The following is a 13,919-nucleotide window of genomic DNA, read 5'->3' on the forward strand; positions in this document are numbered from 1 at the left end:
GTCCTCTACCCCCTCCTCTGGCCGCAGAGTGGTCAGCAACCTCACTAATCCGGCTTAGGAGGCGGTGGCAGTGGTGGTCAGTGCCAATGCCCTGCAAAAGAGGACAACCACCCTGTACCACTACAGGATGAATGGCCTCATCTATCCTGCCAAGGTAATTCACTCTTCTCATCGCTCTCAACTCACACACTCACTAACCCATCACACATCCACAGGGACCTCAAGGGACAATATCACTAACTCTCACACACACCCTCACATCTCCATCAGGCTCATATCCTCTGGAGCTTGTCTCATCCTGTCCATGGATCCGCTCACCACACAAATATTCCACGCAGTGCCATGTGTCTTGCTCACACTCTCTCCAGCTGTTTACATGCGGGAGACACCTGCTCACATTAGCAGGAAGAGGTCCCGGACCGGGAGTGGAGTGGCCCACATAAGGCCTCACACTCACTTTGAGGAGTGTGCCATCATGCTGACTGGTGAGGACATGGACCGTGCCTGCGGTTACTGTGAGGTTGGCCCTCGTAAGGATCCTGCACCACATCATCCCTCCCTCAATGCAAATGTGAGTGTTCTCTCTCCTGTTTTTGACTCTGCTGCTGTGCACTACTTATCTTTACTTTGGTTCACAGTGACCTCTGCCAAGCAACCAGCACCCTCAGCCAGCCAGTCCCTCAGCTTCATCCAGGTCCTCATCCGCAGCCAAGAAGACTCGTCCTCTATTGAAGAGATGGAAATAAGTAGCCGGGAAGGTCTGTCACAGCACTTACCAACATCCTGCACCAGCGCAGAGACACACACCTTGGAGGACCTGGATCTAGAGCAGGCTCGGGTTCACACAGGAGGCAGGTTCAGCCGAGCTCCTCGGCACTCAGAGGACTGCTGAGGAAGAGGCATCTGTGAGGTCCAAGTCAGATGACAAACCTCTGGATTAGGCCTTCCAACTCATTCTGGAGAGTCAGCAGAAGAAGGAGTGGGAACATCATGCAGAGCTGTTGGAAGCAGAGTGGCATGCGAGTCAGAGGAGTGCGTCCACCTGCTCTCTGATGAAGTGGTGCCCACATGTGCGTGTATGGAGGTCTCATGGGGATGATGGATGCCATGGAGACCCTGGTCCAGCAGAACACAGAGATGCGTGCAGACCTGCACTCCCATTGTGGGAACCATGGATGAGTTCCTGCAGCGGCAATGTGAGAGGGAAATAGGGCACCTCAACATCCCTCCAGGTACTCCTTCCCCTCAGCGAGTCAGGCCAGGGCCCCGGGCACCCGAAGGGAGAAGGAGCGGCAGCTGGACACCCCTGGATCACCCACTCAGGAACCTCATAAGCTGTCCTCTCTTTCAGAGTCCCCTTTGCCTGCGAGCCCCTCAACCTCGTCCTTTGTCACTACAGAGGGAGCAGCTGGCCAATGAGTGATTCTGGAGGGAGAAGTGTGTGTGTGTGGCAGGGCCTTTCAGGGTCTCGTGCAAGCACTCTCCCACGCACACAGATCCTTCACGTATCACACTCACCTCAAAGTCCTGAGCATTTTTAATGCTGCCTGCTGGAGTTCACTTTCAGTTATGCATCTGAACTGACCTGCATCTCTGCTCACCCAGTGATCACACTCCCATGCAGCACCTGATCTCGCCCACCACGACTGTCGTTTCACTTTCGATTTGGACGGAATGGTCTGGATTCGGTTTTTCATGCACTTCCCCTTGTTTTCCCCTGTTAGGGAGGGAGTTCCAGGATTTGGACCCAGTGATATTGAAGGAACGGCGATATATTTCCAAGTCAGGATGGTGTCTGTCTTGGAGGGGAGCTTGCAGGTGGTGTTCCCATTCATCTGCTGCCCTTGTATTTCTAGGTGGCAGAGGTTGTGGATTTGTAAGGTACTGTCTAAGGAGCCTTGGTGAGCTCCTGCAGTGCATCTTGTTGATGGTACACACCGCTGCCATTGTGCGTCGTTGGTGGAGGGAGTGAATGTTTGTGGAAGGGGACCAATCAAGCAGGCTGCTTTGTCCTGGGTGTTGCCAAGCTTCTTGAGTGTTGTTGGAGCAGCACTCATCTAGGCAAGTGGAGAAAGTATGCCATCACACTCCCAACTTGTGCCTTGTAGATGGTGGACAACAGGCTTTAGGGAGTCAGGTGGTAACGTACTCACCACAGGATTCCTAGCCTCTTACCTGCTCTTGTAATATTAATATTTATATGGCCTGTGCAGTTCAGTTTCTGATCAATGCTAACCCCCCAGGATGTTGATAGTGGGTTGGGGGAATGGGGATTCAGTGATGGTAATGCCACTGAATGTAAAGGGACGATAGTTGGGTTCTGTCTTGTTGGAGATGGCCATTGCCTGACACTTGTGTGGTGTGAATGTTACTTGCCATTTGTCATCCCCAGCCTGGATATTTTCCTGGTCTTATTGTATTTGGACATGGGCTGCTTCAGTATTTGAGGAGTCACAAATGGTGCTGTAAATTGTGCAGTCATCAGTGAACACCCCAACCTCTGACCTTATGATGGAAGGAAGGTCATTGATGAAGCAGCTGAAGATGCTTGGAGACTACCCTGAGGAACTCCTGCAGTGATGTCCTGGAGCTGAGATGACTGACCTCCACCAACCACAACCATCTTCCTTTGTGCTAGGTATGACTCTAACCAAAGAGTTTTCCCTGATTCCCATTGATTCCAGTTTTGTTAGGGCTCTTAGTTGCCATACTCGGTCAAATGCTGCCTTGATGTCAAGGACAGTCACTCTCATCTCACCTCAGGAGATCAGCTCTTTTGCCCATGTTTGAACTAAGGCTGCAATGAGGTCAGGAACTGAGTGACCCTGCTGGAACCCAAACTGATTACCAGTGAGCAGGTTATTCCTAAGCAATTGCCACTTGATAGCATTGTTGATGACACCTTCCACCGCTTTACCAATGATCAAGAGTAGACTGATGGGACGGTAATTAGCTGGGTTGGATTTATTCCGAGTTTTATATACAGGACATACGTAGGCATTTTTCCACATTGCTGGATAGATGCCAATGTTGTAGCTGTACTGAACAGCTTGGCTAGGGGCACAAGAAGTTCTGAAGCACAACTCTTCAGTACTATTGCCGGACTATTGTCAGGGCCCATAGCCTTTGCAGTATCCAGTGCTTTCAGTGGTTTCTTGATGTCACGTGGAGTTAATCTAATTGGCTGAAGACTGTGATGCTGGGGACCTCCGGAAGAGGCAGAGACGGATCATCCACTTGGCACTTCTGGCTGAAGATTGTTGCAAATGCTTTAACCTAGTCTTTTGCACTATGTGTTGGACTCCCCCATCATTGAGGATGGGGGTGTTTGTAGAGCTTCCTTCTCCAGTTAGTTGTTAATTGTCCACCACCATTCACGACTGGATGTGACGGCACTGCAGAACTAAGATCTGATCTGTTGGTTGTGGGATTGCTTAGCTCTGTCTATTGCATGCTGCTTAAGTAGTTTGGCACGCAAGTAGTCCTATGTTGAAGCTTCACCAGGTTGACACCTCATTTTTAGGTATGCCTAGTGCTGCTCCTGTCATGCCCTCTTGCACTCTTCATTGTACCAGGTTTGATCCCCTGGCTTGGTGGTAATGGTACAGTCGGGGATATGCCAGACCATGAGGTTACAGATAGCGATTGAGACAATTCTGCTGCTGCTGACGGCCCACAGCGCCTCATGGATGCCCAGTCAAGTTCAAAACATCTTCTCCTTATAGCATCTATACATTTTTTTTAAGATGGAAGCCTGTTTTTAAAAAAAATTTGTTTAAATAAAAAACACAATTATTCTTTCTCATCGAGATTCTTAACTTTGATGTCTTGTGGTACAGCGTTAAGCATCCCTGCCTCTAAACCAGAAACTTCAGGTTCAGGTCCCATTCCAGAACTTGATAGCCAAGGAAAGTGCCTTCACAATCTGGCCAAACAGGTTCAGTATCAACTTGTAAATCCTTCCAGCATATGACAATGGCAGGCAGCAAACGTGGGAGAGATTCCTGATCAGCCCGGAAAGAGATTGGAGCCTCTACCATCACTGTCCATAGCTCCATGCTACAAAGTGCATGTAAAAATGTATGTTGCCAGAGCAACTCTAAATCCTTGGGGGCCAGTTGGCTGGACAGCTGGAGTAGATCAGATTGGCGCCATTCCAGCTGTGTTACATTTGGCACCTGCCTCCTTGCCCTACCTGTGATGGAGATCGTGGTGCTATGGGTTGGATCTGCCTTGTAAGCCAAAATATTAAGGTCATTTTTTGAGTACATCTTGCTTCCCTCCCAAACAAATTAATGAACACAGAAACAAGAGTAAACCAGTTAGCCCCACAAACCTATTCCACCATACAATGTGATCTGCGACCTACCAACAAATATTGGCCTTGCCACCACCGCTCACATTCCATGAATAAATGTACATTAAATAAAGCCTTGATATCTTTACCTAACAAAAATCTAGTAATCTCAAATGAAAACTGCCATTTGCAGAAGAGAGTTCCAAATTTCTACAACCCTTTGTGTGAGGAAGTGTTTCCTGATTTTACTCTGAAAGGTCTGGCTGTAAGTTTTAGACTATGGCCCCCCCAATCCTAGATAACCAGGTTAGTGGAAATAGTTTCTCCAATCTACCTTATCTCTTCCCCTTAGTATCTTGAAAGCTTCGATCAAACCATCTCTTAGCCTTCTAAATTCCAGGAATACAACTCTAGATTATGTGCTCTCTCCTTGCAATTAAGCACTTAGAGTCCAGTTGGCATTCTGAAAATCTACGCTGCATTGCCAAGACCAATACATCTTCCCAAGGTGTGGTACCCAGAACTGCTCACAATAGTCCAGGTGTTCTCCATCCACAGCTTTGTATAGCCGAAGCATGACTTTCAACCCCTTGTATTCTATTCCTCTGGATATAAAGACAAAGATTCCATTCGCTTTATAAATTATTTTCTGTACCTGTTCATGACATTTCAACGATCTGTGCACCTGGACTCCCAAATCTCTTTGAACCTCCACTGTTTGTAACTTTTCACCATTTAGAAAGTTGAGGGATAAAGAGGATGAACTCACATTTGCTTATATTGAAGTGGTCTATAATTCACTGGTTTCCGTCTGTCACTCTTCTACTGTATTTAAGAAAGGTGACATGTGAAATGTGGAATTTTCCAATCTATAGGATCAGTTCCTGAATCGAGAGAACTTTTGAAGATTATAGTTAGGGTGTTTACAATGTTCTCACCTTTTAAAACCCTGGGATGGAAACCATTTGGTCATGGGAGTTTTTTGCTTGTTAGTGCCATTAACTTGTTCATTACTGTTATCCTGCTTACATTAATTTTGTTGAGTCCCTTCCCTGGTTCAATAATAGTTTCCTTGGAATATCTGGCAGGGCCAACCTCTTCCTCTACTGTAAATACTGATGCAAATTATTCAGCATGTTTGCCATTTCCTTATTTTCATTGACATCACTATTATCTGTTTTCAAGGGACCCACATTGCTTCTGCCCACCTTCTTATTCCTAATGTAACTGCAAAAGATTTTTGTGTCACTTATGATTTCCATTACAACTTTCTTTTCATTCTCTCCTTTTATGCTTTATCACTGTGTGCTGTATTTCCAAACTTAATTCTGAAGCCAAGAACCTTTCCACAAATCTTTACTGATGTGAGATAATCCAAAGTGCTTTGTAGTGCACGGAGATCAACTGAACTTTACTCACAGGCTCTCCAGTTTGTTTCCTGATCCTGAAGCCAGTGAGCCCTTGTAAAAAGAGGCTTTGCCTAACAAAACAGAAGTTCATGTTTTTTTTAAAAAAGTGGTCTGCAATATATCGCGAGGCAGGCAAAGCAGTCACACTAAAGCACTCCTGAATTTGAGATACACCAGCAGGGGGAATTCCAATTGGATATCAATGTCCCACTGGTCTATTTTATTTCAAAAAGCACCTTTTTGCATAATGCAAGGAAAATGCTTCTACTACAAGATCATCATTTCAGGAGTGCAATTTGATTGTTCTTCTCTTTAAGGAAAAGTGGTAACACCACTGAAATGATTCAAAACCTTGCACAAATCATTCCAAAATAGATGAGTTCTACTTCTGGTAAGTTAACAAAAATATTGCATACAGATAACATACATATGGCATGGAAAAAATATCCTTTCATTAACACTGGGATGTTTTCAGCATTACCAAGCATTCAGGTATGCACATATGCTCTAGAAAGATATTTTCAACAACAGTTTATGATTACCTACAGCATTAAAAAGATGCACGCTTATATTTAAAAGTATTCTACACAACTAGAGTGGAGGAGACATCTGTTTTCGATGGCTGAAATAATGAGAGAACTGAATTGCTAAGGAAAGGGTTAATGTTAAACCCTTAGAATATATCATGTCAATGACTAATGCTCACTGATCAGATTATCCTATTTTTAATAATAAATTTATAACCATAAACTGGGGTAAAATGGCTACAGCGATCTCAGTATTTGTTGTTGACTGAAAACTATTTATAAAAAATATAAACATCTGGTCCTCATGTTACTTGCTTTAATAGTTTCTTGATTTAACTTATTTTAACAATTCAAGAACTGTACTTTTTCACAGTGCTTTCAGAAATTGTGGAATATGCCTAATATTTCTACAAAATACTGGTTTGTATATTTTCCTGTATTCCTTGATACAAGCTAAAGCTAGCTTCTGAAACACAAAGGGCCACAGTCAATTACAGGACAACATTAGACCACAAACTCACGACTTCCTGAGTGGTCTGACCCCACCACCTCCACTGTTTCCTCTTAGATCAGCAACGGTCAGGAGATAGACCAAAACTTCATGATGCTCTTCATGTGATGTGAAAAATCAGAAATCAGAAAGGTCAAGTTCAAATCAAGCAGTCCTATTAACGCCTCCTTCCATTCCCCACTCAGTAATACTAAACAGTCTGGAAAATACGCTGGGTCTTTCCTGTGGAGCGTGGCAGCTTTCTATGAAAGTAGATGGCCTGAGTTTTACGGTCCCCTCACAGCAGGTTCTTAGGCGGGTGGGATTCCCTCTGGGTTCCCGCCTGCCCCGACCACGCAATGATTTACTGCTGGGGCGGACAAGGCCTCAGATGGGAAACCTGCCCTTGCCCCACTTGAGGCCCTTAAGTGGCAAATTATTTTCCACTTAAGGGCTGTTTCCCACCTAGCTTCAATTTTTAGGCTGGCGAGAGGATTGACCTTGCGTGGGGGAAGCCTGAAAATCAATGGGCTTAGATTTCGGGTGGGAAGTGGTGGGGGGGGCTCCTCCATCAGAAGTCCCCTTCTGAAGTGGGGTGCCTCCCCATTAAGGTCCGGTGGCCTCCTGCCACCCCCACCCCTCTCCCCCACCCCTCTCCCCCAAGCCCCCCGGGGCTTCCCTACCCTCCCTGCCCCAAGACCCTTTAAACTCATCTGGGCCTCCGATGCCTGGACTTAGTCTCTGACATCCTCATGCGCTTCTTCTTCTGTCCACTGCAGCTCCTGTCACTGCAGGGACAGGAGAATTACCAGTCAATCTTATTGGGTGGCATTTCTCCAAGGTGGGACTTCCTCCTGAGTGAGGGGCAGAAGTCCCGCCTGCAGACACTCAACACTCATTCAAGCGTGAAATAGCTATGAGGAACTTGGTAGGTATGTGTTCCCCACCGACTCTTCAATTGGCGGGAAGTGAGACCCCGGCATCTGAAAAGTTCAGGCCCATATGTAACTGTACTGCTCAGGCTCAACACTGGATCTGTGCTAAAAGTAACAAACAGCAAAGCAGGAGCAATTAATTCATCCCAACAATTTTAAAAAGTTTATGCAAAATTTGCATTTCATGACCAGAGTATATATATGTAGCTACAATTTGCAGAATATCGATCAGTACATACTGCATAAAACCCATTGTGACTCAGAAACAGAAGTCAGAGTTTTGGTGAGCAACTCAGTGGTAGTTTTTTTTCTTGAGATGATGGAATGTCTCCCTTAACTGCTGTTTTCCTCTTAAAATTCCATTTGTCCTTCTTGACACTCATTATTTTGGTGTAAGGTCTACTGCAGCATTCAAAGAAACCACATAGACTCAGTATTGATTTGTTTTACAGCTGTCTAGTAGTCTCAAACCATCAGCAGAAATTCCAAATCTGCAGACTCCGCGGCAATACCATGAAGCTTATGCTACAGAAGGTAAAAATTTCACTCACTCACTCACAAAGTTTAATCAAAAATTCAACTACAATAATGTGGGCTCAAATGTAATAATTCAGTATCTTTTTCATGCAAAAAGATGAAATATTTTGTTATTTTGCCAATAAGTTCAATGGTAAGGGACCAATGAATTCTGAATGCTCTGCCAAGCTACCCATCAGTTTCATCTCTTTTTCTATTTTGCAACATGTTCTGTAGCAACCAAGATCAAGCTTTTCTTTAATACAATTTCAATACTTTATGGGTGATCTTTGCAAGTCAACCAAAAGATTTCTTTTCCTTCTTTTGAAACTGCCATAAAATATTTAAAAGAAAAAATGCTTTCAACATCTATATCTGTATTTAATGAAGGCGACAAGGGTCTCAGCTGGCTGGAGAGCTGGCGTGATTCCTGCACTCCTGCATCATTTTCCCCCTGGGAGAGTAAGTTTCGCCCACTGAGAGCTGCCAGCCAATCAGAGGAGGGCAGCTCTATTGAACGGCAGCGCCACTAAGCGGAGGTGGCTGCTATTGCCATGACACCCACCCAAAGACGAGAAACATCACTGGATCGCAGGCCACAGGTGAGAGCATGAGGAGGGCGGAGGAGAGGAGGGACCTGAAAGGGCGGGGCGGAAGACTGGAGTGAGGGGAAGAGCAGATGTTGGGGCGCGGAGGGGCCATGAGCTGGCAGCAAGGGCAAGGCAAGGATCTCAGCAGGGATCACCCCACTTCCTGCTATCAGGGCCCCGCCCCCTCTGCAGAAGCCCGCAAGCAACTGTGAATGGGTTTGTTCGTCATGCTACCTGCATGGCGAGCAACCCATCTACCGCTTGCTTAATACCATTGATTGTCTCAATTGACAACAGGGCGGGAAGTCTGTCCATGGGTCTTGCTGCCAAGGACTTAATTGGGATGGAGGCAGGAAGATGGCAGGATCCACAACTGCATGATTAAATGCCCCCTCACCACAAAAGCCGCCCTGGGGAAGAGCATTAAACACTCGTATGATATCCATCACCAAAAATGTCTTGAACAATCAAATTTACTGACAGGGCTGCAATTTCTTCAAATGTAACACCAGAAAATGGTTAACATTCAAGTAAAAATTTAGGAGTTGAGATGGTGCTTTTTGCTATTCCCTAATGATGTTACAGATGATCACAGGAAATAGTGCCGAGTGATTTTTACTCTATTGTATCCTGACAGAAAAGCAATTAACAGCATCAAAAGCAGATATTATGTTTATAGGGAAGTTCAATTAATTGTCCAAAAAAAGTAACATGCTGTAAGGAACCAGAGAACCAGAAGGACATTGCTGGCTACAATGACAATACCTTCAACAAAAAAAATTACCCAAATTCAATCTTCATGCAGCATATAAAAATCTAAACATAGGGCTCATAAAAACATTTTTCTAAATGCTACCTATTTTTCTCATCACTCACCAACTTTGAACAGTTTGAACAGATGGAGTTCCCAGCAAATTATCCGGAAGCAGGTTGATTTCCTTCATGATATTGGAAAGCCGCACTGGAAGTTCTTGTCGTAGAAATGCAAAGGACGTCTTCTCACAAGCATTTCTAGAACCTAAGAGAAACAGTACTATTCAAATCTTCAGCAAAAGTGTTTTGGATCAGGAATACTGTACAAATTTCCATGTAATCAAGGTTTCCCTTGTGGCCAGGGAAAAGAGGGGGAAAAAAATCCTAGATTAAAATACTCTCAATTTTATTGATAAGCTCAAATGCAGTAACAAGGCAGTGTGCCAAACATTCTTACACTATGTGCCATTGAAGCTTGATAACTTTGCTTTATCAGGCACACAGTGATACAAATTGTAGAGGCATGTATTCCAGTACATATCTAAACATTGATACAACTAAAATCTGACTTGTATGGAACATCCATTTACATTAACTTATTCAACAAATGAAGTAGCTCGAGCATTTTCCAGATGTAATGCTTACACTACTAAGCACAATTAAAGATGTGAACTGGCAAACACCCATGTATGTGCACTAAAATCCCTTTGTTAAACCTTTACAAGACTATTAGATTACTAAAGAAAAACTCTTCTTGCTTCCTGCTTCTATTCAAATATAACCTCCTGGGTTTTTATGATTTTTAAATACTGACATTTTTACGTAAAGAACTGCTTCATTTCTCCAAGGTATCTTTAAAATATTGTCTTAATTGAATTTTTATTTTTAATTCCCAAACTAGAAAATGGTCATGCTTATTTGAAGCAGATAGGAACGTGATTTCAGGTGCTTTAGAAACTGAGACATATAAAGGTTTTCAAACTTTCCTTCTTGAAAATTCTTATGCTGCTTAACATTGTGGCATTGCATATAATAATATGGATATGCACTGCTTATAATAATAGCTTGGGACTGACTTTTGCTTAGCACAAGTTCAGCTAAATATGGCTCCTGTCACAGCCAAGAATGCAAAGAACCCAAAGTTGTATGTCACTTTGAAAAGAAACTGCAGAACGTACCAACGTCAATATACAAACATGAACAATGTAATCTTATATTACTGTTACAATAAATTGCTTACTTTGTACACAGTGTCTCTGAAAACTTTCAATAATTTTCAAATATTCCAAATTAGGTTCTAGGTTAGGGCTATGAGTATGATGATAGCTACCCTTCTCATTGTGTTAATTTTATACTGTGGCTATTTTTGCCACAAAATAATTCATAGGATTGTGATTAAAGTTTATTCAAAAGTTTACGACCAGTAGCAACGGCAAAAGCCAAACATTGAACAAAACCGCTGAAACACTCAAAATTCAACAACCAAAGCAATTAATGAAGTCTGTAGCAAAAATTGATGTAATTGTTCCTGGATTAGTTCTTGCTGCTGAACAGAATGTCCTTTTTAAAGTGGTAGGGCTAACATTTTTTCCAGGCAGGGGGAAGCAATCTTATATCACAGGGAAACCCAGAAAGTGGAGAAGAGATTGCCAAAGATGTCATAGACCAAAGGAAAAAGAGGTGTTGACGGTGGTGATATAGCTAAGAAATGTGCTAATGGTGACATTAAGGGTAGAAAGCAGGACCAGCAAGTGACAGATGGCCCTAGTGGGGGGAGGGGATTGAAATAGGCTAAAAGGTGGAGACATAAGGATCCAGTGGAGAGAAGGGAGGTTAAAGGGCACAGGGACCAGCCCATCTCACCCCAGCACAAGGTCCTCTTCTCCAGGAAGAGGGGCAGATGCAGGATACAGAAACACCTCTGAAAAGATTGTTGCAAAATAGAAGAAACCCTGGAGATAGGTGAAGCTACAAGACACAGGGGTACCTAAACGTGAATATAAGCAGGTCCAGATCCTGGGCCTCGCTGGGATTCCCTCCCAAGAGGTTGCAAGGAAACGAGATATTCTACGGGAGATGGACAGGGTGTAGGAAGCCTCACACCTGAGAGGGGTGGGTATAGCGCACAGGTCCTCCTCGGAGTGAATGGCAGGTGGGGAGAAAGGGAAACCCAAACTGAGGGGCAATTCGGGGCAAGAGAAGTCCCTCAAGGAGACATATAGGATATTTTCCCCTCAAGGAAATGAGGGGGGTGACATCAGTAGGAAGCAGTGCCACAGTGACAGTGCATGGGCACCCCGAGTGAGGGGCGGGTACACGGCACGGGGATCCCAGGAGAAAGAGGGGTACAGGTTATGGAACCGCCCGGCTTCGCACTGCGAGCTCCAATCTCTTTCTTACCGAAGTCCAGGAACTGCTTCATGGAGAGCGGTGATGGCGAAAACTTGGAGAAATGCTCAAGCTGTCTGGGAGTCGGAGTCGGGGTCGGGGCTGAACCCCGGCCCTTCAGCAACCAACGCACGATCCTCATCCGCGAGCCCGAACCGCTCACTGTGAGTGACACCGATTACATCCAATCACAAAAAGGGACTGGGGATTCCTGAGACCTCATTGGACAATACCTGACAGGTAAGTGGAATTCTGGTACAAAAACAAAAATAACTGGATAAACTCCGCAGATCTGACAGCATCTGCGGAGAGGAACACAGAGTTAACGTTTCGAGTCCGTATGACTCTTCATCAGAACTAAGTAAATATAGAAAAGAGGTGAAATATAAGCTGTTTGAGGGGGGGTGGGACAGGTAGAGCTGGATAGAGGGCCAGTGATAGGTGAAGGCAAAGAGATTGCCAAAGGTGTCATAGACCAAGGAACAAAGAGGTGTTGACGGAGGTGATATTAGCTAAGGAATGTGCTAACGGTGACATTAAGGGTAGAAAGCAGGGCCAGCAAGTGACAGATGGCCCTAGTGGGGGGAAGGGATTGAAAAAGGCTAAAAGGTGAAGATAAAACAATGGATGGAAATAAATTTAAAAATAATGGAAATATGTGAGAAAAGAAAAATATATTTAAAAAATTATAAATTATTGGAAAAAGGGGTATCGGAATTCTGGTGTTTATTTTGATGTGTGATTCTAAGGACAGCCAATGGGATTTGTTGTGAACTGTAGCGTTTCACTATTGACCATTCGCCCATAAACATATGGTCACATGATATCAACAAGGTATTTTGGACACAAAGGAGTGAAAACAGTCACCAGGTGAGGCAGTATCTGAGAGACAGTGTTAACAGCTGTGATGATCTGATATAGCCCTGTAACCCCCTGACATTTTCCTGAAATTGTAACCAGAATTCCCCTGCACTGGTGTGGTCAGATTTCCCACTCTGCCACTTTTCACATATCCTACCTCTCCCCGCTTATTTCCTTGGACTGGGTTCCCCATGTGGAGGTGACAACCCTGAACTGGAAAGCTTAGGCAATGCCCAAACTGAGCTAGGACTTCACATGGTACACATGGACCTGAACCAAACTGAGAACCCATAAAAGAGCAGCGGATTCATGCTGTGTGAAGCCCTTTTCTAAGGGCATGACATTCTAAACTCAGTTCGGGATCAACATTTCTGAACCATTCCCTGAGCTTAGACTCAATAAAGGAAAGCTTTCATTGAGAAATATTATGAGTCTATTCCCCTCCTTATTCTGGAACTCTCCTGTATCCCCATTTCTGCCCTCCCCCCACCACCCCACCCCCCACCCTCCCCACCAAGATTTTTTTCTATTCATTTTTAAATATATCCCATTCCATTTGAAATTATGTATACCTTAATCCCCACATATACTGAAGTATCTGCTGGTCTAATTATCCTCAGTTCAAAGAAGTTCCTTTATCCTCGTTTCCTCGATTGCAAATCTTGGTTTTCCATTGCCTAGTTCCTTATTCACTAATGAAAATAATCCTTCACTATCCACCCCACAGTAAGCTCTCTGGATTTCATTCACCTTTTTAACTTGTAGTTCTGTAGGAAATGTTATGTTCTATGCCCATGCTAGCCCAATTCTACCCCCAGTCACTTGAGCCCCAATCCACCGATTACTAATCCCCTTTTATCTCAGGCCTCCCATCCCTAATTCCTAATGAGCCCCCATTCCCATATCCCTCTCTTCGAGCTCCCATTTCACAATTTCTATCTCTCCCCATAGCTCCCATTTTGTAACTTTCCCCCCATCCTCATATCCCAATCTCCCCTTAATCCTGCAGCCTCCATCCATACTCACCCACAGTACCCCCATTACCGCCCATCCTCTGCATCACTGATTTCAGAGGCTTTGATGAATCTGGAACCTTCTGATTCTCAACACTCCAGCCCCCTGCTGACTGCTGCTCCATGTGGTCACAACTCTC

The 13,919-nt window shown here is 44.4% G+C and overlaps 1 protein-coding gene across 1 annotated transcript in view; it reads right to left on the reverse strand.

Moving 5' to 3' along the window:
• Positions 1-12,047, reverse strand: part of pdk4 (pyruvate dehydrogenase kinase, isozyme 4) — an 88,327-nt gene extending 76,280 nt beyond the window's left edge. The window contains exons 1-2 of the mRNA XM_078538773.1: positions 11,918-12,047; positions 9,641-9,782 (exon numbers count right to left, since the gene is read on the reverse strand). Coding sequence (XP_078394899.1) covers positions 9,641-9,782; positions 11,918-12,047 — 272 coding nt within the window. The remainder of the gene's footprint in view (positions 1-9,640; positions 9,783-11,917) is intronic.
• Positions 12,048-13,919: the final 1,872 nt, after the last annotated feature.

This window comes from Cetorhinus maximus, chromosome 3, assembly GCF_964194155.1.
Source record: "Cetorhinus maximus chromosome 3, sCetMax3.hap1.1, whole genome shotgun sequence".
NCBI classification, from domain to species: Eukaryota; Metazoa; Chordata; class Chondrichthyes; order Lamniformes; family Cetorhinidae; genus Cetorhinus; species Cetorhinus maximus.